This window comes from Schistocerca serialis, chromosome 7 (genome assembly GCF_023864345.2).
Source record: "Schistocerca serialis cubense isolate TAMUIC-IGC-003099 chromosome 7, iqSchSeri2.2, whole genome shotgun sequence".
In the NCBI taxonomy this organism is placed as follows: Eukaryota; Metazoa; Arthropoda; class Insecta; order Orthoptera; family Acrididae; genus Schistocerca; species Schistocerca serialis.
In genome coordinates, this window is record NC_064644.1 from 565,262,619 (window position 1) to 565,290,435 (window position 27,817).

A 27,817-nucleotide genomic window follows, 5' to 3' on the forward strand; every position below is an offset into this window, starting at 1 on the left:
ATTAGCATCCGTAGATACAAAAAATCTTTAATAATGTCAATATTTCTTTTATTGGGACATTGCAGTACTAATCTTGTTAATCGAGAGGAGATTGCGTCTACAGTAGAGTGTACAGAACTAATTGAACTCTTAGATTTTGTTTTAGCTTACAATTTTTTTTTACCTTAAATGATAAATTTTATCATCAAAAGGACAGGCTTGGGATGGGTAATAGCCTAGCTCGCACTTTAGCAGACGTTTCTATCAATGATTTCGAATGTAATTTTTTTTGCGAAGTATCCACAACTGAAAGATCAAACGGTTTATTACAAACGGTATGTCGATGACATTTTATTACTGACAGGTGACACCAGTGAGGTCAACACTTTCACCCAAGCAATAGGTAGCATGCACCCTAAAATAGCTTGTCCCACTGAAATAGAAGAAGATGGTGCAATTAGCTACCTCGATCTCACTATTAAAAAAGTTAATAATAAACAGAAGTTTTCGATTTTTAGGAAACCAACTTGAACAGACAGTATCATCGATGCCAGTTCATGCCATCCTCCCGGATACAAAAAAGCTTTCTTTTCTTCCATGGTTCAGCAGCTCCGTCTACCTTTAGACGAAAACGAAATACATAAAGCACTTAGCATTTTAAAGCGGATCGCATTAGCTAACGGCTTTTCTACAAGCGACGTCACGCACACCCACAACAGGCCAAAGAAACGACGGCACCCACAACAGGCCAAAGAAACGACGGCACCCACAACAGGCCAAAGAAACGACGGCACCCACAACAGGCCAAAGAAACGACGGCACCCACAACAGGCCAAAGAAACGACGGCACCCACAACAGGCCAAAGAAACGACGGCACCCACAACAGGCCAAAGAAACGACGGCACCCACAACAGGCCAAAGAAACGACGGCACCCACAACAGGCCAAAGAAACGACGGCACCCACAACAGGCCAAAGAAACGACGGCACCCTCAACAGGCCAAAGAAACGACGGCACCCACAACAGGCCAAAGAATCGACGGCACCCACAACAGGCCAAAGAAACGACGGCACCCACAACAGGCCAAAGAAACGACGGCACCCACAACAGGCCAAAGAAACTACGGCACCCACAACAGGCCAAAGAAACTACGGCACCCACAACAGGCCAAAGAAACTACGGCACCCACAACAGGCCAAAGAAACTACGGCACCCACAACAGGCCAAAGAAACTACGGCACCCACAACAGGCCAAAGAAACTACGGCACCCACAACAGGCCAAAGAAACTACGGCACCCACAACAGGCCAAAGAAACTACGGCACCCACAACAGGCCAAAGAAACTACGGCACCCACAACAGGCCAAAGAAACTACGGCACCCACAACAGGCCAAAGAAACTACGGCACCCACAACAGGCCAAAGAAACTACGGCACCCACAACAGGCTAATGAAACGACCGCACACGCATGGGCAAAGATAGAATAACAACTATTCCCATGAAATTTAACGGCAAAATATTCCTGCAAATAGAAAAATGTTTTAAAAAGTCTGTTTCATGCGTAGTTTAACAGTGTTATTGACCTGAAAGCCACATCTGACATCAAATTGAAAGGGAACTATGATACATTTGATGACTCTGGAGTGTACAAGATCGACTGCAGTAACTGTGACAAATATTATATAGGTCCAACACGCCACTCTTTTAAATTAAGGTTTAAAGAACACTCACAACCGCGAAACAAAACGTCTTTAGGACAGCATTGGTCTGATACTGGTCATTCCATTGGGAGCATTGAAAATTGTATGCATATTCTTCACAGTGTGGAAAAGGGCCGTGCCCTTTATTTGGTTTTCAATTTGCTAGAGGAGCTTGGAATTTATAAAGCAAAAATTAAACTGCTTAACTGGCAAAACGATTTTGTGCCCAATGCCTACTTTGCTTTATTTGACAATGTTTTACCCTAATCACTCCACGCTTCTGTTATATATAGTGTGTTCGCAAGTTCACCTAGTATTGAGTATCACATATTTACTTCGTTTTCATACGTTTTACGCATGACTAGTAGGTTTTTGTTCCTTCTCTATTCATTTCATAGAATGCATTAATCAGATAACGTAGATTATTATTTAACGTTCTTTGCTTGCAACGGAGTACCGCAGAGTACGAGGGGCCGTCTGCCGGTCACGTTCCTCCAACCACTTCCCGCCTGTGCGGCATTTTAGAGTTAGCGGTAACAGAGGGCGCTGATTATGTGCAGCACTATATTTCCTTTCATTTGTGGCTCCTTTAGCGTTTTATGTTGTTTAATATTACCCGGTGCAATGTCAACGGTGTTTAATGTTATTGCCTAGAATATTGGCACTAGAGCATATGTCAACCACTGTTTTTTAACTCTTCGTCTTTTTAACAATATTACTCTTGTGTTCTTTTTATTGCTTTTATTACTGTAACACTTTTTATACTTTATAAGTTTATTACAGACTTTAGCAACTGTATTCCCCTTTAGTTTTTAATAGTTAATTGAAACAGCGAAAATAGGTGTGTAGTAAGTTGACCAGATGTCGCTAATGTCAGCGTACAAACATCTTGTGGCTACTGTACGGCAGCTTGTTCTAAATAGTAGTTTTCCTGACAACATGACTCGTGCATGTGATGTGATTTATATGTACTTGACGATGCTGGTGCTGATTCCGCATTTAACAGTTGACTATGCCACTATGGCTGCCGTGCAATAGGACTTCGTTTCTATGAGACAGGTATGCCTCTTCACATTTAAGGAGCACAAATGTAAATTTTGTAAGTACAACTTTTCAATATGCTCTATTTATTGTTCTTAAGCTGTATACAGTTAGCGAGTGTATATATTTCCCATTTTTGCTGCAGATCTGCAGATGGGCATTAAAGACCGAAACCGGTAATCTGTTAGATAAGATTGCGACCATAGACGTAAATCAAAGAAAACTTATGTTTTCGTCCTTCGGATTTTAAAGTTTTGAAATATGTGTACTATGGATACAAGTTGGGTAGTAATAACTAATTTAGCAGCTGTGTCATGGTGAGGCATAATATGTTGTGTTCCACAGAGTTATAATAAACAACATTTTGTGAAACAACAGTTTCCAAACAAGATACACAATACGTAACATTGACATCAGCATTATTTGATCGCATAATTGAGGGTATGAAATTAAAGAAAATCCATAAATCTGTAACGAACTACCAGAGGCCATGGGTCTGTTATAACCAATTACCCCAGATTCCCGGAACAACCCTATATACAATATGTTTCAAGCCCTTAGGCTCCCAGCTATATGTACGCTAGAGGTTTGTAAATGAAGTATTTTTAGATAAGGAATAAGGATTTGTGTGAAAGCGTATTTCAGGCTGAACGAGATACTGAGTGCTCTAATTGTTTACGTAACATGTTTAGAAATGCTTGTTTTATGCCATCAAAACTATGCGAAACAAATCACTTAAGAAAGGCAGTATGAATTTGAGGCATGTTTTCTCTCTAGAGCTTTACTAGCTGTGCTTACGCCTGCTGTGCCATGCCTCAAATCTGCAGGGTCCACCCAAGCTTTAGAAAATTTTCCTTCTATTTTACACTTCATTAGAGCTACCTTCCCACAGCTGATTAGTGCTGTAGAAAATTGAATAAAGCTTTAATATGTAATGAAACATTTAATATGTAATGACATTTCGGATTTGCCAGCAGAAGTTTCATGTATATTCGTGACACTTCCGTTTACTCAAGTACATGTTTTTTAATTGCTCATTAAATCGTAAGAACTGCAGCTGCATTGTGCGACTTCTTAAACTGGGATATCCTTAAACTGAGTTGTCGGTTTTTACTACAAAATTTCTCTTTCCGTTGCTGCACTGAAAAAATCTGCTTTGAAAGTTCAATTTTTTTTTTTTGCAGTGTGCAGACAACACCTTCCATCCTGCAGAGCAGGCTGGAAGCCATACGTCCAGAATGTACTGCTGAGGTCTTGGTGGAAGTCAGGAATGGTTTGTGTAATAGACTGGTTTATTAAGCTTATTTCTGATGCTTTGTTTCATGTTTGCCTGATTGCAGTGCCAATTATATTATGTGGCAATATCAGGTTATTTTCATTATGAGATAGCTCTTAATGAAACACTGAAATTGAGAAATAAAACGTTTGTTATTATGGGTAAGTTTATTGCTATGGCTACAGTGAGTGCTATGTATACTTAGATAAGAAAACCTGTTTCTACTAATGGAGGTAATTTTTTAGTGTGTGTGTATTGTTCAGTCATTCGTGAAACTGGGCTCTTAGCTGCGGAGTGTACTGTCAGAACTCTATAGTTCCAAAAGAAGTGCTTCACTGTCCCACTGTTAACTTGCCAGTTATGACCTGCAGGTACTCTGCCTTCCTCACATTACAGCACTTTTGGAAGTACCATTGTTCACTGTTTTCTAGTTCCACTGGATTCTGGGAAGTTGGCATGTCCTAGTGGTCTACTTTATCTATGTAACAACAATATTACATGAAGAGAACTGTAATCAAATGCTGGTTAGGCTGTTTTGATAAAAAGGCAGGAAACATTCAATACCCGCTTCTCTCGTCAAAGAGACATTTTAGCTATGGGTCCTGATAATTTACTTTCATCAGTGGTATGAAAGAATGAAGATTGGTACAACGAATGTAACAGAATTATCTTTGTGATTAGTCTATTGGGGTATGTTGAGAAAATTGTAGCTTTGTGTAGTACCAGTGAGATGTGCTTAAGGGTTTACATTTTTATAATCTTGTGGTAGGTTTGATGTTGGATATTCCGGTAGATGGAACACTCTTTCGGAAGACGATTTGTAATTGGTGCATTTGCCATGTGTGAAGGGCACTGAAAACTATTGAAGTTGGCTGCACTAAGCTACTTATCTTTTTTTTACATGCTCAGTTAATGTGAGTATACATTTGTTGTTTAGGTGTAATAATCCTTTCAGATGTTTCTGAATTTGTTAGTTTTCAAATATGAGCATACAGTTGGGCACCCAGATGACCTGATATTTATGATGTATGGTACATCCATGTTCAAGTGAAATTTAAATTTTTTTTTCACTTTTCGTTGGCATTTGTTGATGTACAAGGTATCAGCTAGGGTGGCACATGGGTGGTGTGGTGCAGGTCAATTCTCTCACCCCCTCATCTTCCCTTAGGTTCTAAAAAGCAGAGGGAAGCTATTGGGGTAGCCTGACATGGTCTGTGATTCTAAGTTTACACCGTTGGCACAGTTTTATTTCTGCTACAAGTGCTGTTCGGGTAACATTGGGTGAAGTAATGACATTCAAACCTACACCTGTCCTTCAGAGTATTCATGTGGCAATACTGTGCTTAATTTGTGCTGTTCTGGCATGGTTTTGCAATTCTAGTGCTACACAGAAACCTGCATTTTCTTGTATCATTATTGCGTGGAAGTGTCTTCAAAGAGGGCAGTGATTTGCGTTGGTTAGTATTGCTATTTCGTTTGAGAGATAGTCATATGTGAGGGATATGAATTTTTTCACATGCTTAAAGATAATGACAGAAGGCGTGAAATAGTAATTTAGCAACAGACTGGTTCACGCAAACCATATGGTGTTCCACTACAAATTGTACTGAGAAGCTTTGCAGAAGTACAGGCAATGGAATGCTGTGGTCAATAAGTTTTTTCTGTCTTCAGAAAGATACTAATTAAGAACTGTCACTTATTTGGACGATTTTCAGCAGTACATCGTCCATTGTGCTGGTTGGAATTTTATGAATATCGCTTGTTTTGTGAGGCAGAAGATTGCACACGTTTCAGTACAGTAACACTGGTACAGAAAGTGCAAGGCTAAAAAGGCTGGTTTTGATGGAGAGGTTCTGATTTTATAGTAGCTAGGGATAGTTTTCAGAAAAGACAAAGTGAATGAAGATCTTCACCTTGGCTCAATCAAAAAGATGCCAGAAAACACATCTGACATGATTCATAAGGCAATGGCAGGATGAAAGCACTGTCTGGCAATAGTGATGTATAGGGATATGGGTTTCGAAATTTATGTGGTTCATAAGAAAATTGTTACTACGGATTACGCCAGTTATCATCCACAAAATACGAACTTCCTAAACAACAATAAATTGTATTAACCCATTAGCATTCAATTTATTATTAATTGACATGTATTTCTGGAAAACAGTATCCTGGTAAGCCAATTTATGGAAACATGAGGAAATTTAATTTACTTAGGGCATCAAAGAAAAAATTTTGGGCCATTCTCATTTGAGAATGCTGAGCGCTTTGCAGTTTTCACATAACAGTGCTTTGTAGGAAAATGTATAGTGTAAGGAAATTGATAATGAACTGATAACATTTCACTATTGTTTATTTTACAATAACTCACGTCTATAGAAGATTTAACCAAGCATCTTTTCAAAACGAAAATTTAATTAAGGCCAAAGAATATGTTTTGAAAGCATTTGGTGGGGAGCGTAACATTCCACTCACCACAGTATGTTCTTGGCTGTCCTTTACATGTCTCAGACTGACAATCTTCGCTTTTCTCACTTCTCGGACACAGTTTCTGGTCGTATCGTGCTGGGACATGACACAGGATTCATTGGTGTTCCATTAGTTGACATTTGATATGTTCTGGCAATTTGTTTTCTGAACCCTTACACTAGCAGAAGTTCCTCCATTAGTGATAATGGACAATATATCCAAAAGTACTTTGGAACAGCCGGCCGGAGTGGCCGAGTGGTTCTAGGCGCTACAGTCTGGAACCGCGCGACCGCTACGGTCGCAGGTTCGAATCCTGCATCGGGTATGAATGTGTGTGATATGTGTGTGATATCCTTAGGTTACTCAGGTTTCAGTAGATGTAAGTTCTAGGGGACTGATGACCTCAGACGTTGGGTCCCATACTGCTCACAGCCATTTGAAACCTTTTTTTTAACTGTCGAACTTAGTGGTAGATCCTCTTTGTTATCATTCTGGCCCTTCCCAGTATATAGTAAGAAGATGTAAGGTCCATAGTTTACATCCAAAGCGTGTGGACGTGAGTCTGATAAACTGGTTTATAAGATGTTTCCCATATTGTAACGTAATTCAGGTTTCAGTTGAAATACCTATCATGAATCAAAGTATCTTTCACTGTTTGAACACCAAGGTCATCATCCTCAGACCAATCATTTCTTTCACTAAATAAATTGATAGCTAGTCAAGATAGATAACACAACAAATACACGAATTTAATTACGTATACCTGAAGAATGTATTTTATTTTTACATTTCCCAACATATCTTGAGTTTCCTATCCAGTGATGCTTACTGTTTTTCAAACAGCTGTATGGTACTGCTCATTTACATCCAGATCTGCTTCTATTTCTTCACCTAATCAGATTATGCTGCCTCTTCAACCATTCCCAAAATCTGGTAAGCGATGTGAAAGAAGAACAAAATACACAACACTTTCCAAGGAAGTGTTGGCAGACGCGGACAGAAGGCTTTGATGCACTGGAACACAAAATACAATACAGTATTTTGGCCTACACACACACTACTACAGTATTGCTTATGCAGCAACCACAAAGTGACAGTTATCCTACCATAGATGCTGCCACACTAATAAAAATAGAAGTAAGCAGCAGGTTCTGAGAAAGTCCACTCATTTTTAACAGTCTTCAACTGAATAACTGACAATGAGTGCTTATGTTACATCTCTCATACAAAGGATACCTCACCTTACCACAATGAAGGCATTCTTTGTTGAAAGCAGTGTACACTGTAATTGAGGGCAATGGCCACAGAAGGGTTAAACATTGTTCACTCCTCTCCCGAAAGCCTTTCCTGTGGCCTTTCCTTTCCCCTCTTCCCCAAAAATACATAAATATATAATGCTGCATGAAATACACCCGTTCATCATTTTTTCCACACTATTTCACAGTGTACTTCCAAAATTTTTTTTCAACCTTAGGTGCACTGTCTCAGATGATTGCCATAGTACAGTGTGGAGTAAATGCATGCAATGTAAATTAACATTGCTGTTGCCAGGTCGACTTACTACAATCGTGGCGTAGTGAGAAAACGGAAAAGAATGCATGCAGTTCCTACTTTCATTTTCACCTTTAATCTGGGGTCACTTTTGCGAAACTTTAAAGCAGCTATGAGCACATTCAAACTGCAAAACAAAGGCAGTTAACATGTTTGGATGAAAACCTACTCTTGTGTAAAACTATGAAAAAGATTTCTGGTATTCCTCATTTACCATGCACCCACATTATGGGGAATAAAAGTAGAAGGGAAGCACGGTATATTCAACAAATGTGTCACCACCACATTACCAGGCAAAGAAGAAAATCATACATCTCTCACGTCAGATTTGCAGCATCGCTGCTTTCACTCCGTTCGAAAATATCTAATTTTATGAAATGTACAATGGGTACACTTCATGAATTAAGTGTTATTTGCTGTCTTAATGTAGGCATAAACTACTTTCACTTGTGCAACCTACTTACCGGTAGGCTTTCCAATGTCATATGCATAAGCTGCTTTTGGAGAAAATGGGGCCCAAATAGTACAATAGTGGTTTTTCTGAGTACAAAACAGCCCTCAACTGGTCTTATTTTGTTTTGAATTGCAGTATTAAGGTAAATTGTTTGCCCTGAACAAGTAGTCAGTTTTGTGTCTGGGCTCTTATTGCTCGTGCTTATATCGGCAAACTTCATCCTATGGAGTCATTCAGTGTCTTTTATGTTTATTATGTATATTGAAGGGGAGGGGAGAAAGGGAGCGAAAGGAATATTGACATTTGCTGCATCATCAAGACTCTGCGCGGTATGAATGGCGATGAGTGAACATGAGTGCTGGCCTAGGATTCGAAGTTGGGAACCACAGCGCCACCCAGACACAATGTTTAGGCAGGTGGCACGAGGTAGGAATAGGCGTGCCAAGATAGCTGCGATAGGGTCCCAGTTCATTTCCTCCATGCTCACTACTTTGATTCCCGAAGGAGATCTGACACTGATTCACCTCAATGGGCAATAGATCCACCACATTCGTTTTGAGTGTGTGGTGTGTGTTCTTTTGAACATGTCAAAGAATGGACACCGCCCAATACGAGACACCGCCCAATACGAGACACTGCCCAATACGAGACACTTGTAAGTAGGCTGTTTATGTTTTTTTATTGGTAACGCCACCTCTGTATAAAAATCACTGGCTGTGCTGTGTGCAGTCTGTGGCTAGTTTGCATTATTTTCTGCCATTGTAGTGTTGGGCAGCAGCAGCTGGATGCGAACAGCGCATAGCGTTGCGCAGTTGGAGGTGAGCCGCCAGCAGTGGTGGATGTGGGGAGAGAGATGGAGTTTTGAAATTTGTCATGAACTGCTATATACATTATGACTATTAAGGTAAATACATTGTTCTCTATTAAAATCTTTCATTTGCTAACTATCCCTATCAGTAGTTAGTGCCTTCCGTAGTTTGAATCTTTTATTTAGCTGGCAGTAGTGGCGCTTGCTTTATTGCAGTAGCTCGAGTAACCAAGATTTTTGCGAGGCAAGTGATTTGTGAAAGGTACAGGTTAATGTTAGTAAGGGCCATTCTTTTGTAGGGATTTCTGAAAGTCAGATTGCGTTGCGCTAGAAAAATATTGTGTATCAGTTTAAGCACAGTCATGTACAATTGTTATACAAAGGGGACGTTTCATATGTCGACCCTTAGCCCAGGATACCTCACTGGAATCTTTTGATTTTTTCTTGTAGTTTGTGTAATTAGTGTAGCTATTGTTTATTGCTAGCGCGTAATTGTAGAGAATATCTCCTTTGTAGTTGCAGTCTTCCATTGTTGTACAGTAAAACAGTTGTGGCATGCATGTAGATTTGCACCAAGTATTTCGCTGCTGCGCTTGCAATTAACTAGATATTATTTTCAGTGCTATGTTAATGTGTTCTCTTATTTTTGCTCTTCAAATTGTGTTTTTCTGTGTTATCGTGTGAAATATTGTGACAATAATGGCGTGTGAAAAACGTAACACTAGGCTCCAAAGTAAACTGAGAAATAATAGTGACGACGAGTGTAGCTTACGAGCACCGCTGTGTAATGAATTAACAGACATTCGAAGTAGTAATTTGGTAACTGTGCATAGGGAAATGGAGCGGGCTGCAAACAATGGCGTAGACAGTGAAACAGGTAGTGAACAGGGAAGCATTATCGATCGATCGGTCGGCAACAGCTCGCCTCAGGAATCGGGAATGACAGAACACAATATTGCAAATACTGTAGACTCAGGTTTTGGGTTCTCACCGTTTTCTCAAATGTGTCAAGAAACATTTTCTGCTTGTCAAAATGTGAATGTTGCCGGTGCAACTTCCCTGCCGAAAAGCGCTGAGGAACATGCTTCAGACACCAGTGCATTGTTATTACAATTAATGCAACAAATGGGACAAAAGTTTGAAAAGTTAGACACAATGGAACAAAATCAGAGACAAACACAGCAACAGTTAGACACAGTGGAACAAAATCTTAAAAAGTTAGACTCATTGGAACAAACTCTTGAACAAACACGTGAAAATTTAACTACTGAGTTACATAACATTGAATCGAAATGTCAAAAAGTCTGTAATGACTTAAAAACTCAAATTTGTGAGCATTTTCAACCTATTTTTTCGCGGCATGAAAATGCATTACAGAATCACAAAGCAGCCATAAAAGAACTGCAAACTATTGTTCATGAAAATCATGAGACCTTGCAAGCTAAATTTGACTCAGTTGCATCTACCGATTCGGTTACGCAACTTGCAAAAACTCAGGAAAACTTAAAGAACACAGTAGATACTCTGAAACTTTGTTCAGAAAAACACACTGAGGAAATAAGTACACTATCGGAGAAAGTAGCCAAACTTTCGGATCAGTTCACTAACTTATCTGCAAAGGTAGATGATGATCTGAATGACACAAGACCTGTAGCCATCACTGACACAGAAGAGTATGAACAAATTAAGAAATTCAAACAAAATCAGAGTCAAGTTAATACGCAATACAAAAGAGAAATCCGGGAAGTACAACATCAGTTGGCAAAGGTAATACAAAAATTACAAATTTTAGAGGACACTCGCGCTCCAACATGGGAAGAGGGACTTAGAAATACGGAAAAGACGCAAAATAACACAGGGCATTTCGGAAGTTATGAAAGAAACTGGCAATGTGCACCGAATTTTGAGATGGAACCGCCGACACGACCTTACAATGACCGATATGCGACTCGCCGACACGATGATTTTGACTATAAGCTGTTCATTACTACACGTAAATTCAAAACATTTAAGAATTCTGGCAACGACATTCATCCACAAGCGTGGCTTCATCAATTCTCTCATTGTTTTCCTCCCAACTGGTCATTGGAGCACAGGTTAGAATTTATGTGTGGCTACTTGGAGAATGAACCAGCTGTAAGAACGCGATCGGTCATTCACGATTGTCACAGCGAAGGAGATTTTTATCATGCCTTCCTCTCAGCATATTGGTCTCAAGCTACACAAGACCGGGTACAACATAGCATCATAATGATGCAACATTTCGAACAATCTGAATTTTCCAGTCTTGTGACATATTTTGAAGACATGTTGCATAAGAATCAGTATCTTTCAAACCCATACAGCCCCTCAGAACTCATCCGCATTTGCTTACTCAAATTGCCTGAACATTTACATTATTTTAGCAGGACGTTGCAAAGAAGACATTGAGGCTTTTCAGGGACTGTTACAAGAACTGGAAATTGACACTGACAATTGGGGAACGCGGAAACAGAAGCACAACAATTACAGGTCACATCTGTCACAATTCCGCGATGGAAGAAATAATAACTGGACACGACAAGGCTATTCTCACAACATATCGCGACCAAAACAGACACCACCCGTATGACAACCGTTGGCAGAGTAGTAATAATTACAGGGAAAGATCACCTCTCCGCGGTAATGACTATCACAGAGACAGAGAAACAGACAATATGGGAACCAAAACAATTATCAAGGGAGGCAGAATAACTTCAAACGCAACAGTTTGGCGCACAGTTACGATTCAGGGAGAAATTCTCCACCGCGTGACGGACAAGAAAGAAACTACGGAATCTACCGACATGACGACAGACGATATATTCGTAACGACAGACCTGAATTGCACCAGAACTGGCGAGCTTCAAACAGGGCAGGGCCTTCCCGTCAAAGTGAATTTGTAGAAGTTAGGTATCCTAATCCCAATAACGGCGCGCGCCAACAAAGAGAGAGACAATGACTCGCACCGCAGGCAGCCGCCTGCGCCCGCTGGCTCCGAGGAAAATAACATAAGACGCTAGCCTTGAGAAAAATTTTAGCATTCTGTACCGATGTATGCCACATGATAATTGCGTTGAAGTTGAAACTCTGCGTACTAGGAAGAGTAAAGGTTTACAACACATTTCACATGTAAAACCGTTTATTGAAAGATAATCTGCTTTTTAACTTTGTCATTGTCATAAAACTTTTCACTTCACATTTCTAGTATGCATTGTCAGACGTAGAATCTGTTAACATGCAACAATGTTTGAAGTTAAATATCCAGTCAAGAACCAAGAGAACTTATTTAGAAAGAAATTACGAATGCATTGTTATAGTGAACAGACGTCACAGTGTTATTGTGTGTGTACATTCTTGCTTGTTAGTTGCACGATTACGTAATGACTATAAGACTTACATACTTAGAACATATACTGGTACTGCTAATGAGATTTTCATGCAACATTTTGGTTTACTTGAAAAGACATTCTTTATTTGAAGTACTTTCTGTGGGATTAAAGATGACTTAGCACTTGGTTTCTTTGACAGCTACACAATTATATCATGACGCTACCAATGTGTGACAATTTACATTGTTGCTTTTGTGCTGTATCTGCTTTATATCTGAACAGTTTCTCTTAATTCTTCTGGAAAGTAAAACATGTTTAATAGTGACTGTGGTATAGCTACAATAAGACAGCCTTTTTTTTTATTAGCACAACAATACGTTACAGTGTAGTACTTTCTTGATCACAGTACTGTACATAATAACTAAGATATCTATACTCAAAGCATTTCACTTTTGTTTATCATGAGGTAAGTACATTGACTTCTGCAGAACTTAGCTTTTGGAGGACGATAATTACGACACTTCCACAGAATTATCTTACAGCAAGACGCACATTTAGCGCTACAGGACTCGCATTTGAGTGATTAATTTTGTACTTAAAACATTTATTTTTAAAGATATTTGAAGTACAATGATACGAAGTTTTTCCGTGATACATATCATTCCATTGCAATAATCTGTAACACCTGAGGGTATAATTACATTAATCTTCAGGGGGGTACACGCTTACTTTGTGTACCATGTGTTTGGCAAGCACAAGGAGCCCTAGCTAATAATGGTATTTGCTTATACAACTTTACACATCGGTACCATATTTCTCTGACACAGAATTACACAGCTATCTGATTATTTACCTGAGAGAGACAAACATTTATTTTACTACATCAGTGACAGACGTTTACGTAACTACACCATTGGATAACTTCACATTTACGAAATTTTATGTTGTTTGTACTTTGTGAACTGTTCATATTTTTTCAGAACCATTGTGATACTATGTGAGCTTTGAATGATGTATTTGGTATGGGATCATAATTTTTGAAGTACGTTTGAGGTAGATGACACTATTTAAATGAGCAGAGAATTTTTTTTAGGTTTTGAAATTATTGGAGGAAACTACAACGATTTTGAGAATTGACTGAGATGTTATGATATTTTTACGACGACGATGTGTATTATGCTGCTGAGGTATGTTTATGGTCAATAAGCTGATGCTATATGAGTTATTTGAGTATGCTACGTATTTATCATAATGAAATATTGAAGAATGTCTACGAATATGTATATGTGTAATAAGGTAAGAAATAATGAGTAGTGGTTAGGGACTCTGATTTGTGGAAAAGGTTGTTGGAAACCAAGAATTGTACTTTGAGAGTTATGAAATGTATGTAAATGCGTGAGTGTATTACAATGCCGACGAAAATTTTTTGGACACTGTTATATGAATAGGATTTTGTTTCTACAGATTTGTAACGCAAATTCTTAACCTGTGAAATGTTTTATATGAGACTGTCACTGTAGCGGAAACTGCTGTCGTAAATATTTCGGTAAGAAAGCTAAGTGACCTTGATGTAATGCATTGTGGCGCCCAGCTGGGCCAGCCGCCTGGAGAAAAAGCCATTAGGTGGAGAAAAAAAAAAGGCCATTAACCTCGCTTCTGACATTCCTTTGTAGAAAGCATCACAAATACAACACGCTCATTACTTGGAAACATATCGTACTTTTTGATATTTACTGAAATGCCTAATTAAATGACAAGAAATAGTTTGTCTACACACCTGATTATGACTACTGTCTTTCTAGATGAGAGATTTTTTCTACTAACTTATGAAGTGCCTAATGACTACTGAATGATGTTCTTATGCTTTACTTTGTACATAGTTGCTTATTTCATTTGATATCTAGTTTCTAGCTGCACTGCAGCATTGGTTAAAATAAAATTTTATAGATGTGCTAATATAAATATTTTCTGTCTACAGATCAAGTAAATAATTTTTTTTCAAAAAAATGAGGGAGCACAAAACGACGTTTACCTTCACAGGAACTGCATTCATAATTTTCTTTTCAAGTACTTGGTAATTTCTTTTTTAGAATAAATTGTGATGCATCACTCTAGTATTAAGATGTGACATAGGTATTAGACATGGCCATTTTTAGTGTACTATTTTTTCTGCTTGGGCTTTGTCATGTTTAGGTATAAGTTATTTCATTTTCTGGTGCGGTTTGCCAGGCATAATGTTACTGAATTTTACTTTGTATTACTCTGTTAAGCCATTTTACTACTGATTTATTTTTCTTGTTTGCTGCTCATTGCGTAATATTAGTTGTAATTTATGCTGCTTGCTTTGCCTTTTGTATTTATCATTGCTGTTTCTGTTAATTGTTTTGTGCTGCTGCATTGCCTCGTCCCTTAGTTTAGCATCTGAGCTCAGTAGATTTAAGTTAGCTTAAGAGGGGGTAGACTAAATAAAACTATGATGAATTGAAAAATGCATTGAGAAGTTATATGAAAAAGATTTGGGCCAAAATGAGTATTGTACACTGAGAAATAATTATTTTGAAAGAAATATGAATAGAATACAGAAAGCAGGTATAGGTAGGACTTTTTGGGAATAATGACGAATGAAGGGAGATCTCCGAAAAGTAAAGAAAGTTTTGTTTGCAAAATACTGCAGTAAAACAAACCCTGTCCTTTCCTTTTGTGTCATCCCTCTATATGTTTGTGTACCCTTGTGTATTTGTGTTTTTCCTGTCTTTACGTGTTTAGCCTATAAGAGTTATGTTGTAGAATTTTTCTAATAATATGTTATTTTCTTTGTAAAGATGTTTAGACATTATTTATTCTGTTTTGTTTTAATGCTCACGTGTGAAGTTGACGTTTCGAAAGTTATTCAGACCTTTTATGTATGTACTTATGTCATAATTCCTGTAACACTGATGTATACGATATTTCGATTCTTTTGTAAAGTTTGTTACTACAAATGTTATCTGTATTGTTATGTTCTTTAATGATGTATTTTGTACCTTTGTTATTGTATTCTCATGTTATAATATTTTAATTGACGCCAATTCTTCAAATTAACTATCATTTCACTGCACACGTTTCTGTTGGTCATAGTATATGGACAATATGTGAGAAGTAGGGACTGTTAGTGTTTGCACGTGTGTTAATGAATCAGCAAGGGACTGGATAACAGCATTGCTGGTTCTAAGGACAATTCCAAAAACTTTGTGAGTGCACTAGTGGTGGTTATGGACTTGCTATATTCTCCGCAAGAATCTTCGATTGTGATTGTGCACCTGCACAGTCGCAACAGATTTTTTTTGTTGGGTTTAAGGGCGCTCAACTGCTGAAGTCATTAGCGCCCAGTTACTGTTGTTAGAGCACATGTAATCTGGGAAAACTCAAGGGGATGGGGGGGGGGGGGGGGACACCAGAAGGACCTGACGAAGATGCAGATAAAGTAAGTAAAAAGTTTAAATGTCTTTGGACAAGCCAGTTAAAGTTATAAAACGCAGAATACGAGCAGCTGCTCGAGCGTCATCAGCTAAAACATCCGGTAAAGTAGATGGCAGGGACAGGACAATACGAAATTGACTAAAACGGGGACACGACAATAAAACATTGCGCACTGTTAATGCCTGACCACAAGGGCACTGCGGGGCTGGGTCACCGGAGAGCAGGTAGCGGTGGCTAAACCGGCAATGCCCAATCCGCAACCTGGTCAGAAGGACCTCCTCGCGCCGAGATGGTCAGCAGGATGTTGTCCAAGCAGTTGGGAGCGGTTTTACTGCCCAGAGCTTGTTTCCTTGGAGGGATGACCAAGCATCCCACCACAACGACACAAGCTTCTTACATACATCCCCACGAACGTCAGATGACGGGACACAATGGGAGGCTGGCCGAGGCAGGAGGACTGCAGCCTTGGCTGCAGCATCCGCAGCCTCATTCCCAGGCACTCCTACATGTCCGGGAACCCACAGAAAGCTGACAGAACCACCATTATCAGCGAAAGAATGGAGGGACTGCTGTATCCGTTGAATCAAGGGATGGACCGGATAGTGTAAGGGGTCTGTAGGCCCTTACTATAAGTTTTGCGACAGCACAGGTCGACAGGACAAACAATCGATAGTGTGTGTCGGGTTGCGAGAGCGAGTGTTGAGACAGTGTGGTACGCGCTGCGGGCCGAGCCGGGTGGAGGTCAGGCTGGAATGCAAGACCGTACCGACAAAGGGAGTGGCCATCGCCGTGGTTTAACCCCTTTGTGTTAGAAATATACGGGAAAGTGAAAAAGTATAGTTACTAGAGTGATTCAGTGATATTTCAGTGCCGACATTTGTATTTTCGCGTCTACCGCGCCGGCATTATTTGGATTGCAGTGTTGGTTTACAGTGATTAAAATTTGCGTGTGACGATAATGAACAACATAGAGGCCTGTGCTGAGCTTAGCCGTTATTAATTCTGTACGACGAAGGCAGTGGCTGTCTCCTTCCTTTTGGTGTTTTTGTGATGAATATAGCTCGTTGATTAATGAAGCTGTGTTGTTGTTCTTCTTGGCACCAGACATTCATTATTACAGCATTCGAGAAGGACAAAATGGAATGTAAGAACTCCGTAGCAGTCCAATCTGATTACCAGCCCCATTAGGTACACGGTCACATTTTGGGCTGCTATCAGATCCCAATCGAGCGGGGTAGATTAAACCGGACTGTTACACTCTTGGCTTACCGTGAAAGGACAAGTGCAATTTTCGGACGAATCATAGATAACAATAGGTAATATTATCTTATTTAACGCGAAGAAAATATTTTCCAGTGTTGAATCAGGACAGAGCATAAACTTTCAAATCGCGACAAGAAACAGTGCATTTTGAACAATACGAAGTAATAGCACCTTACGATAGTGACTAAACTTTTTCTTGTCATTTTAGATGAGAATAATAGTGTCAATAAGCTGTGTTGTAATGTGCAAATGCGTAAATCCGCACGAAAAACTGTGAAAAGTGAACACCAAAGAAAGACACGTCTGAACATTATTACGACCACAACGAGCCAAGAATTCGTCACGAAAGTTTTAAAGAAGTGTTTAGTGATAATATTGTGACCGAAATTGTTTTTTGAATAGTGAAATTCAGACAGCTTCATGCGGACCCATAAACTGGTATGCGGACGACAATGTATTGTGGCGACGCAATTATTGAGTGACGTCACGCAGACACGTGTAGCAGTTGCGCCAAAGAGCTTCAATCTGCGAGGTGATTTCACACGTCATCCCAACTACCTGTGCAAGGAGTAGTTCAAGCACAGATGTACTACACCGAGCGCCGTCCCGACATCTAGCAGCCGAACTACAAACTACGATCGCCTGCAGCGCCACGGAGCGGCCGGCTGAGAACTATGACGTCCCACCACAGCGAGACCTCACGCGGTTCCAGCGGCAGTACAGTGCCACGCCCACTTCAAACGTCAAAACATCGCGACTCGTGGTAACGTCAGTTGGTGAGTGGAGACGACTGGTTGACATAACATTAAATTGCAATGTGCAGTTTTCGCGGTAAATAAACGTCTGTAAACTGAATTGCGTGTTAGGAAAAGTGCCCAATTGCAGCAATTTCCGAAAAGTTTGCGAAAAATACTCTGAATTGAGCATACTTATTTATGCATTCTGCGCTGTCAAAATGATAATTATACAGATATGCTTATTGTTTTTGGGGGATTTTATATGTATAGATTTTATGAATGGTATGATTTATCTTATTTAAAACATTTTCTGTGTATGTGAAAATTGATATTTGAAGTAATTAGGTTTTGAGAGTTGTTATGTTCGATGCTCTTGCATATTGTATCAATTTAGGGATTAACTGAAAATACTTCAGGTACTGTTTGATTAGTTTCATGGTAATTAGGAGTGTTTTGGGTTACTAGAGGTCATTCTATATTACCTGTGCATTCTATATTACCTGTGCATTAAAAATAAACAAACATGTCTACTGAAGATAAGCAGGTTTGTGAGGCAGTAGTTGAAAGGAAAGGGATAGGACAGGAAGACAGAGATGATTCGGGAATCAGTGATTATGGAGTGTCATTGGATAGCCCATTAGCACACTCAACTAGTTATCCCGAGACACCGGGACAAACGACGAGAGATAAGCCAATTTCAGAGGACGCAGATATACGGTCGATGTTAGCAGAGTTGCTGAAGGGGACCAAATCATTAGAGAAGAGTTCACAAGAAACAAGAGAATCACTAAAAAGTTCACAAGACAATCACGCATCGTTAGAGAAGCGTTTACAAGAAACTAACGCATCGTTAGAGAAGCGTTTACAAGAAACTATTGCACGAGAGATCAAAACATCGCAAATGAAGATGGAATGTAATCTGAAGAAGGAAATGCAGGAGTTACAAGAACGACTGAAGATGGACATCGATGAGAGAGAGAGGAGGCTACAGAAGAGCATAGACCAAGTCCAGGGAGACGTGGAGAAGGTGGAAGGAAAGTTAACAAAAGAGATAGAAGACGATATTGAAGAAACGAAAGCCAAATTGGGAGAAAGAATCAACGAAGTGGAAACAAATAGCAATCATCGAATCGCCGAGGTGACGCAGATGCAGAGACAATGCAATGATGCGGTTAAGGGGATAGGAGATAGGCAAAACCAACTGGCTATCAATCTGAGAAATGCTATAGCCGTGCAACGAGAAGAGGATAACAAGAGAGTGCAGCAATTGGAGAGCAAGACAGAAGAAATTGATAAACGAATTAACAATGCCACTTTAACCGTTGGGGGAGGTAAGGTCGTTACCTTGATGAACAGTGATAATCGGTACATCCAAAATAATACAGGGCAGAAATTTAGACCGAAAGGAGGGTTGCACCCAATGATATTTATGAAGTGTTTAAAAGGAGTTTTCCCAGCACATCTTAAAGATTCAGACAAGATTCAATTTGCAATAGATAGAATGGAAGGTGAGGCCTTCACTTGGGGAGTCAGGAACATGGAAGGGACTACTAGTTATGATCAGTTTGAAGAGGAATTCTTGAAGAAATACTGGTCCAAAAGTCATCAGTGTGCAGCAATTGAGGACCTACTCCACCGCAAGTCACTTAATACATGGAGAGGAACGTTGAGAGAGTTCGCCAAACATTTGTGGGAATTGAACGAGACCTTGGAACAACCCCTGAGTGATGACGTAATGATATCAGCAATAAAAAGAAGAATGAGCCGGAGAATGCAGGAAGCTGTATCCAGGAGCCTAATTAAAGATAGGGAGGCCTTGATGGAAATACTGGAACAGTTGGAATCTATTTGATCACAGGAACACAATCAGGCTAATGATCGAAACCGAGGGGGGAAGTAATGACCCAAGGAATCATTTTGGTAATTCATCAAATTATAGAGGAAGAGGTGGTGGCCATAGGTACAGGAACCATGGTAATGAACGGCAATGGAGAAATGATTGGAGAAGGAATGAAGAACCAAGAGATCATGAGAGAGTGCATGGTAAGGAACATGTGGAAAACATAAAAAGGTACTACTCACACAAGAATAGGGATAACCCAGATGAGGAAGAGGTACGAATTGAAGAAAGTTAGGTGTAGGGAGCTAGCAACTCTTTTGCTGGTATACCAAGTGGCGACTGGTACACTCCCAGCTGCGTGAGACTATTTCTTATTTGAAGTGTCACTCCTCTACCATCTTTCTCTATCCTTAGGTTAAGAAAGTTAGTAGTAGTTAGGATTGGTAGTGGTCATCCAAGTAATTCAGTCAGGAACCATGTAGTAAATTTATAGTTGACTTAAAATAAGGATAAGTAGTTACTGTTGATGTAGTGTGTGAGGTGTCAAAGAATCAATAAGTTGAAAGCTCAGTTTAGTGTGTGTACATTACAAAGTGAATAGTGCCAGAAGTAATAAAATGAGAACCAGATAAAAAAGCTAATGTATACAAAATGTCGTGGGAAGCTAATTGGTCAAACAAGATTTTGTGTAATCTTATAGAGTTGTTTTATGAGACATGAAAAGGTCAACTGTGGTAAGAAAATTGAAGTAGTGTATCAGCTTGTAAGTAGATGAACATATAAAGAAACAAATACATGGGGAGATAGTTGTTCGAATAAATGATGTGAAATAATGACGTATATTTAGTATGAGATGTTTGAAGTATTGAAGTATATGGAGAATTGATGTAGGTTGAAGATATATATATTTATTTACAGTCGAAGTTGATGTTAAGTTATGTGTAATGAAGAGTATGGATTATAAGATGTTTGAAATATTGAAGTATGTCATTTAACACATGAGCAACATCTGTTTGCAAGTTATTTGTAGGTATACATGTTTATATGAAGTATGCTGATAAAACAAAGTGTAACTAATGAATAATTAGTAATTCATGTATCCAATTAGCTATCAGAGTCAATTATGGTTATACGTAGGTCAAGCTTTAGGAGCAGAATTCTGGCACTGAGTAATGAATGACAAATATCCATATAGTGGAATTGAATTAGTGTGAATATAACAGGAGATATTGTACCTCTCATCTAAGCTTTCTTGATAACAATTCACATATGGAAGTAATGTTTGGCAAAATGAAATGATCAGTAGTTTAAAATTTTTCATTGGATGACCACATTAGTTGTAGTGTTGCAAATAATTATATAAGACATGCTTAGCGGTACAATGTAACATTGAAATTTATGGAATCTGTAATGAATAAGTTGTGGATTTCTTCCTTAACTTTTGTGTGTGTTGGCCAAGTGAGTTATAAATTAGTGTGGTAGTAGTATGGACGGCACAAACCCTACTGAAAGGACGGCATACCAAAGGGGTAGCAGGCATTCAACTAGTTTCTTTTCTTGTCTTTGCAATAGCAAGTTATAACAGATATGTAGTTAATGACTCGTACAAACCTTTGAAAGTGAAAAGTTTTTGGAAATTTTTGGTAAGATAAGTTTATAAAAAAATATTTACCATGCTATGTTCAGTAAGTAGGATTGATGTGTGTTATTTGGACAATACCATATTTTTGAGATGTAATAACTTCTGTAGAGTATTATTGTAGAGGCAGCCCACTACCGGAGTCAAGGATTTTCTTGGTGATTGTAATTTCATTACTTATTTGCACTGTGTGTTTTGTTCATATGTAGTGATGTCTAATTCCCTAGCCGATTCTTTTACGCCTGTGGCTTCAAAGAAGTTTTCGAGGGCGGGGATGTAAGGGGTCCATAGGCCCTTACTATAAGTTTTGCGACAGCACAGGTCGACAGGACAAACAATCGATAGTGTGTCGGGTTGCGAGAGCGAGTGTTGAGACAGTATGGTACGCGCTGCGGGCCGAGCCGGGTGGAGGTCTGGCTGGAATGCAAGACCGTACCGACAAAGGGAGTGGCCATCGCCGTGGTTTAACCCCTTTGTGTTAGAAATTTAGAAATATACGGGAAAGTGAAAAAGTATAGTTACTAGAGTGATTCAGTGATATTTCAGTGCCGACATTTGTATTTTCGCGTCTACCTCGCCGGCATTATTTGGATTGCAGTGTTGGATTGCAGTGTTGGATTGCAGTGATTAAAATTTGCGTGTGACGATAATGAACAACGAAGAGGCCTGTGCTGAGATTAGCCGTTATTAATTCCGTACGACGAAGGCAGTGGCTGTCTCCTTCCTTTTGGTGTTTTTGTGATGAATATAGTTCGTTGATTAATGAAGCTGTGTTGTTGTTCTTGGCACCAGACATTCATTCATTATTACAGCATTCGAGAAGGACAAAATGGAATGTAACAACTCCGTAGCAGTCCAATCCGATTGCCAGCCCCATTAGGTACACGGTCACATTAATTAGTATCTATTTTGGGCTGCTATCAGATCCCGATCGAGCAGGGTAGATTAAACCGGAGTGTTTCAATAGGGAGCTCCAAGGCTCTGAAGAGCACTGAGTGAGTCAGAGCAGAGTACATACGATGAATGGCGGTGGCGGCGGGCATACTGAACGGCCTGATGGAGAGTAAAAAGCTCAGCCGTAAATCTGGAACATTGGTCGAGCAGCCGGTATTTAAAGGTGGCGGCCCCAACGACAAAGGCACAGCCGACACCAGCGTCAGTTTTGGAGCCATCAGTGTAAATAAAGGTGTGACCGGCAAGTCGAGCACAAAGTTCGACAAACCGTGAGCAATACACTGCAGCCGGAGTACCCTCCTTCGGGAGTGAGCTGAGGTCGAGATAAATATGAACCGGAGCCTGGAGCCAAGGTGGTGTCGGGCTCTCAGCCTCTCTGAAGGTGGTAGGGAGGGCAAAATCCAATTGTCGAAGCAGGCGACGTAAGCGGACTCCGGGGGGCAGCAGGGTGGACACATACAACCCGTACTGACGGTCGAGAGAATCGGCGAAGAAGGACTTGCAAGAGGGGTGGTCGGGCATAGACAACAGCCGGCAGGCATACCGACACAGCAGTACGTCGCGCCGTTAGGTCAATGGTAACTCGGCAGCTTCAGCATAAAGACTCTCGACAGGACTAGTGTAGAGGGCTCCGGTCGCAAGACGTATCCCCCGATGGTGGATGGAGTTGAGCCGGCGTAAGAGGGATGGCCGAGCGGACGAGTAGACGAAGCTCCCATAATCCAGCTTCGATCGGACTATGGACCGATACAAGCAAAGCAGGACAGTGCGATCCGCTCCCCAAGATGAACCGCTAAGTACTCTGAGGACATTAAGGGAACATGTACAACGGGCCGCCAAATAAGAGACATGTGGAGACCAACACAGTTTCCTGTCCAACGTGAGCCCTAGAAACTTAGTTGTGTCCACGAATGGGAGAACAACGGAACCGAGATGTAAGAATGGCGGAAGGAACGCTTTATATCGCCAAAAGTTGATACAAACCGTCTTCTCTTCAGAGAACCGGAAGCCATTTGCCACGCTCCATGAGTAGAGGCTGTCTAGACAACGCTGAAGGCAGTGCTCCAGGAGGCATGTTCTCTGGGCACTGCAGTAGATCGCGCAGTCATCGACAAAGAGAGAGCCTGAGACATTAGGTGGAATGCAATACGGAACCCACACGTACCCTAAACTTTCGATCCGTTAAAAAGGAATCAATAAAAAGGGGCAGGCGACCGCGTAGGCCCCACCTGTGCATAGTGCGGAGGATACCTCCTCTCCAACAGGTATCACAAGCCTTCTCCAAGTCGAAGAACACGGCTACCGTTTTGCGCCTTCGCAAAAAGTAGTTCATGATGAATGTCGACAAGGTCACAAGGTGGTCAACAGCGGAGCGGCGGCGACGAAAGCCGCATTGCACATTAGTAAGTAGTCATCAAGATTCAAGAATCCAGACTAACCGAGCATTAACCATGCACTCCATCACCTTACAGACACAGCTTGTAAGAGAAATGGGGCGGTAACTAGAAGGAAGGTGTCTATCCTTCCCGGGTTTGGGTATAGGAACAACAACGGCGTCACGCCCACGCATGGGGACTTGACCTTCGGTCCAGACGCGATTGTAGGTACGAAGAAGGAAGCTTTTGCCCGCCGGAGAAAGGTGTGCCAGCATCTGAACGTGAATGGCATCTGGCCCCGGAGCAGAGGACCGGGACAGTGCAAGCGCACGTTCGAGTTCCCGTATAGTAAAGGGGGCATTGTAAGTTTCCAGATTCAGCGAGTAGAAGGAAGGTCGCCGAGCGTCTTCTGCCTCTTTCCTGGGAAGGAAGGCAGGATGGTAATGGGCGGAGCTTGAAACCTCCGCGAAAAAGCGGCCAAAGGCGTTGGAGACAGCCACAGGATCAACAAGGACCTCATTACCTGAGGTCAGGCCAGGTACCGAGGAGTGGGCCTTACTGCCAGACAGCCGGCGCAGGCTACCCCTAACGACGGAAGAGGGAGTAAAACTGTTAAAGGAGCCGGTGAAAGAGGCCCAACAAGCTTTTTTGCTGTCTTTGATGACTCTACGGCATTGCGTTCGGAGTCATTTGTATTCAATCCAATTCGCCAACGTAGGATGGCGGCGAAAGGTGCGTAAAGCACGTCGAGCACGGATAGCATCCCTACAATCCTCGTTCCACCAGGGGACGGAAACGCGACGTGAAGAAGAAGTAGTACGAGGAATGGAACGTTCGGCAGCATTGATGATAACAGCCATGAGGTATTCGACCTGACTGTCACAACTGGGAAAATCGTGCTCCGGAAAGGTCGCCAGGGAGGAGTGAAGGCCCCAGTCAGCTTTCAGTATGTTCCAGCTTGAAGGACGTGGGGATGGGGTGTGGTGCAGGAGACGAACGACACAGGCGAAGTGGTCGCTCGAATAGGTGTCAGAAAGGACATACCACTCGAACCGACGGGCAAGAGTGGTAGAACAGATCGAGAGGTCCAAGTGGGAGTAGGTATGAGTAGAGTCCAAGAGGAAAGTCGGGGCGCCGGTATTGAGGCAGACAAGATTGAGATGGTTGAAGACATCCGCCAAGAGTGAGCCTCTTTGACAGGATGCAGGAGAGCCCCAAAGGGGATGATGGGCATTGAAGTCGCCAAACAATAAAAACGGCGGGGGAAGCTGAACGATCAGGTGCATCATGTCAGCCCGACTAACAGCAGATGACAGTGGAGTGTAGATGATACAAACTGAAAAAGTAAAAGCAGAAAGAGTAATGCGGACAGCTATTGCTTGGAGTGGGGTGGTCAATGGGATGGGATGGTAATAGACATCGTCCCGAACGAGCAACATGACCCCACCATGAGCTGGGATACTGTCCACAGGGGTGAGGTCATACCGCTCCGAGATATAGTGGGTAAAGGCAATACGGCCAGTCGGGGGCAACTTGGTTTCCTGGAGACCAAGGACGAGCGGACAGTGCAGGCGGAGGAGCAGTTGTAATTCCTCCCGATTAGATCGAATACCTCTTATGTTCCAATGAAACAACGCCATCGCTAGTCAAAAAGTTGGGGGAACGAGACGGGGGAAGAGCTGTTCACCGTCGCAACAGATGGCTGCTGGCCATCTCTACAAGGACTACAGTAGGTCTGCATCTTTGATGGCCCACCAGTACCATTATTTCTACAAGGACTATAGAGGGTCTGCATCTTTGATGGCCCACCAATACCGTAATCTCTACCAGGACTACAGTGGGTCCGCTCTGTGATGACCTACCTACCAATACTCTTCAAAATTTCGACGGACTCTGCTGTGGGTTTGCTCTGTTGTGGCCCATTACTTGTCTGCATGTCAAGAGTCAGCACTGTCTTTCCGATGGAAGGACACTACTTCAAGACTGCATGGAAATCCACTACTTCTGTGTGCATTCTCTTTTACTGTTCAGACTTTGAAAAAAAAAGAAAAACACTGTAATTTTACTGTGATGAATCAGGACTGTCTTTATAGACAGAGAAAATTTTAGCTTTTGACCAACAATGTATCAATAAGTGTGTGCATTTGATATCTTTGTAATTGTAATTATGAAAAATTTTATCAAAACATTATTGGGCACTGCCCAAAACAATTTCTAAAATTTTTTCTGGGGAGCATGGGAGCTATGTAAGTAGGCTGTTTATGTTTTTTTAATGGTAACGCCACCTCTGTATAAAAATCACTGGCTGTGCTGTGTGCAGTCTGTGGCTAGTTTGCATTATTCTCTGCCATTGTAGCGTTGGGCAGCAGCAGCTGGATGCTAACAGCGCGTAGCGTTGCGCAGTTTGATGTGAGCCGCCAGCAGTGGTGGATATGGGGAGAGAGATGGCGGAGTTTTGAAATTTGTCATGAACTGCTATATATATTATGACTATTAAGGTAAATACATTGTTTGTTCTCAATTAAAATCTTTCATTTGCCAACTATGCCTATCAGTAGTTAGTGCCTTCCGTAGTTTGAATCTTTTATTTAGCTGGCAGTAGTGGCACTCGCTTTATTCCAGTAGCTCGAGTAACCAAGATTTTTAAGAGGTAAGTGATTTGTGAAAGGTACAGGTTAATGTTAGTAAGGGCTATTCTTTTGTAGGGATTTCTGAAAGTCAGATTGCGTTGCGCTAGAAAAATATTGTGTATCAGTTTAAGCACCGCCCGAGGCGGGCGAGACACCGCCCGAGGCGGGCGAGACACCGCCCGAGGCGGGCGAGACACCGCCCGAGGCGGGCGAGACACCGCCCGAGGCGGGCGAGACACCGCCCGAGGCGGGCGAGACACCGCCCGAGGCGGGCGAGACACCGCCCGAGGCGGGCGAGACACCGTCTAATATGAAATTACACAAATCCACAGTGTGCCACGTACTGAGCCTAGAGTGATGCTGTCTGCCCACTCTTAATTTAGTTTCATTCCTATTGTGACATTTCCTAGTATGATGATCGCTTCTGTTGCTATAGGACTCCATCCACACAAAGGCCTACATTAATGGCATATGCTTCAGCATAATCGAACTTTGTGGTCTGCACAATTGAGGGTGTTAACAAGGGATGATCCCAAGTATGTAATGGTTTGTTTGTGTCCAGTTGTGTGTGGCCCTCAGCGTAGGTGTTTTTCGAAATCCTGGAATTTCTGTGTAGACAAATTATCAGCTGATTTTGGATAAAAGGAATTGCTAGATGCTGGTTAGCTTGAGTGAATTATTTTACACATGATGGATAGCACAAAATATGGGTATGGCAAAAAGGTATTTTATTGCAGCTGTTCCTCAAGGTCCCATATCAAAGGTAATAATTGAATTCATGCTTGTATGTTAAAGTATTGCTTATTGAAGTCCAAGTACTAATGACACAGCTGCATGCTCACAAACGATTACAGCTATCTCATCAGCATAACGAATGGTGCACGGAATGTCTGTATACAATCTGAAGTTGTATTTGTCTATATCCATGCATCGATCATGTACCTACACTCCTGGAAATTGAAATAAGAACACCGTGAATTCATTGTCCCAGGAAGGGGAAACTTTATTGACACATTCCTGGGGTCAGATACATCACATGATCACACTGACAGAACCACAGGCACATAGACACAGGCAACAGAGCATGCACAATGTCGGCACTAGTACAGTGTATATCCACCTTTCGCAGCAATGCAGGGTGCTATTCTCTCATGGAGACGATCGTAGAGATGCTGGATGTAGTCCTGTGGAACGGCTTGCCATGCCATTTCCACCTGGCGCCTCAGTTGGACCAGCGTTCGTGCTGGACGTGCAGACCGCGTGAGACGACGCTTCATCCAGTCCCAAAC

General features: G+C 41.3%; 1 protein-coding gene across 1 annotated transcript; it reads left to right on the forward strand.

Moving 5' to 3' along the window:
• Positions 1 to 576: 576 nt before the first annotated feature.
• Positions 577 to 26,886, forward strand: LOC126413252 (basic salivary proline-rich protein 3-like). The gene is made up of 3 exons (XM_050083153.1): positions 577 to 1,385; positions 3,907 to 3,995; positions 26,660 to 26,886. Exons 1-3 carry the CDS (start codon positions 577 to 579, stop codon positions 26,884 to 26,886), a joined length of 1,125 nt encoding a protein of 374 aa, XP_049939110.1.
• The last annotated feature ends 931 nt before the right edge of the window (positions 26,887 to 27,817 follow it).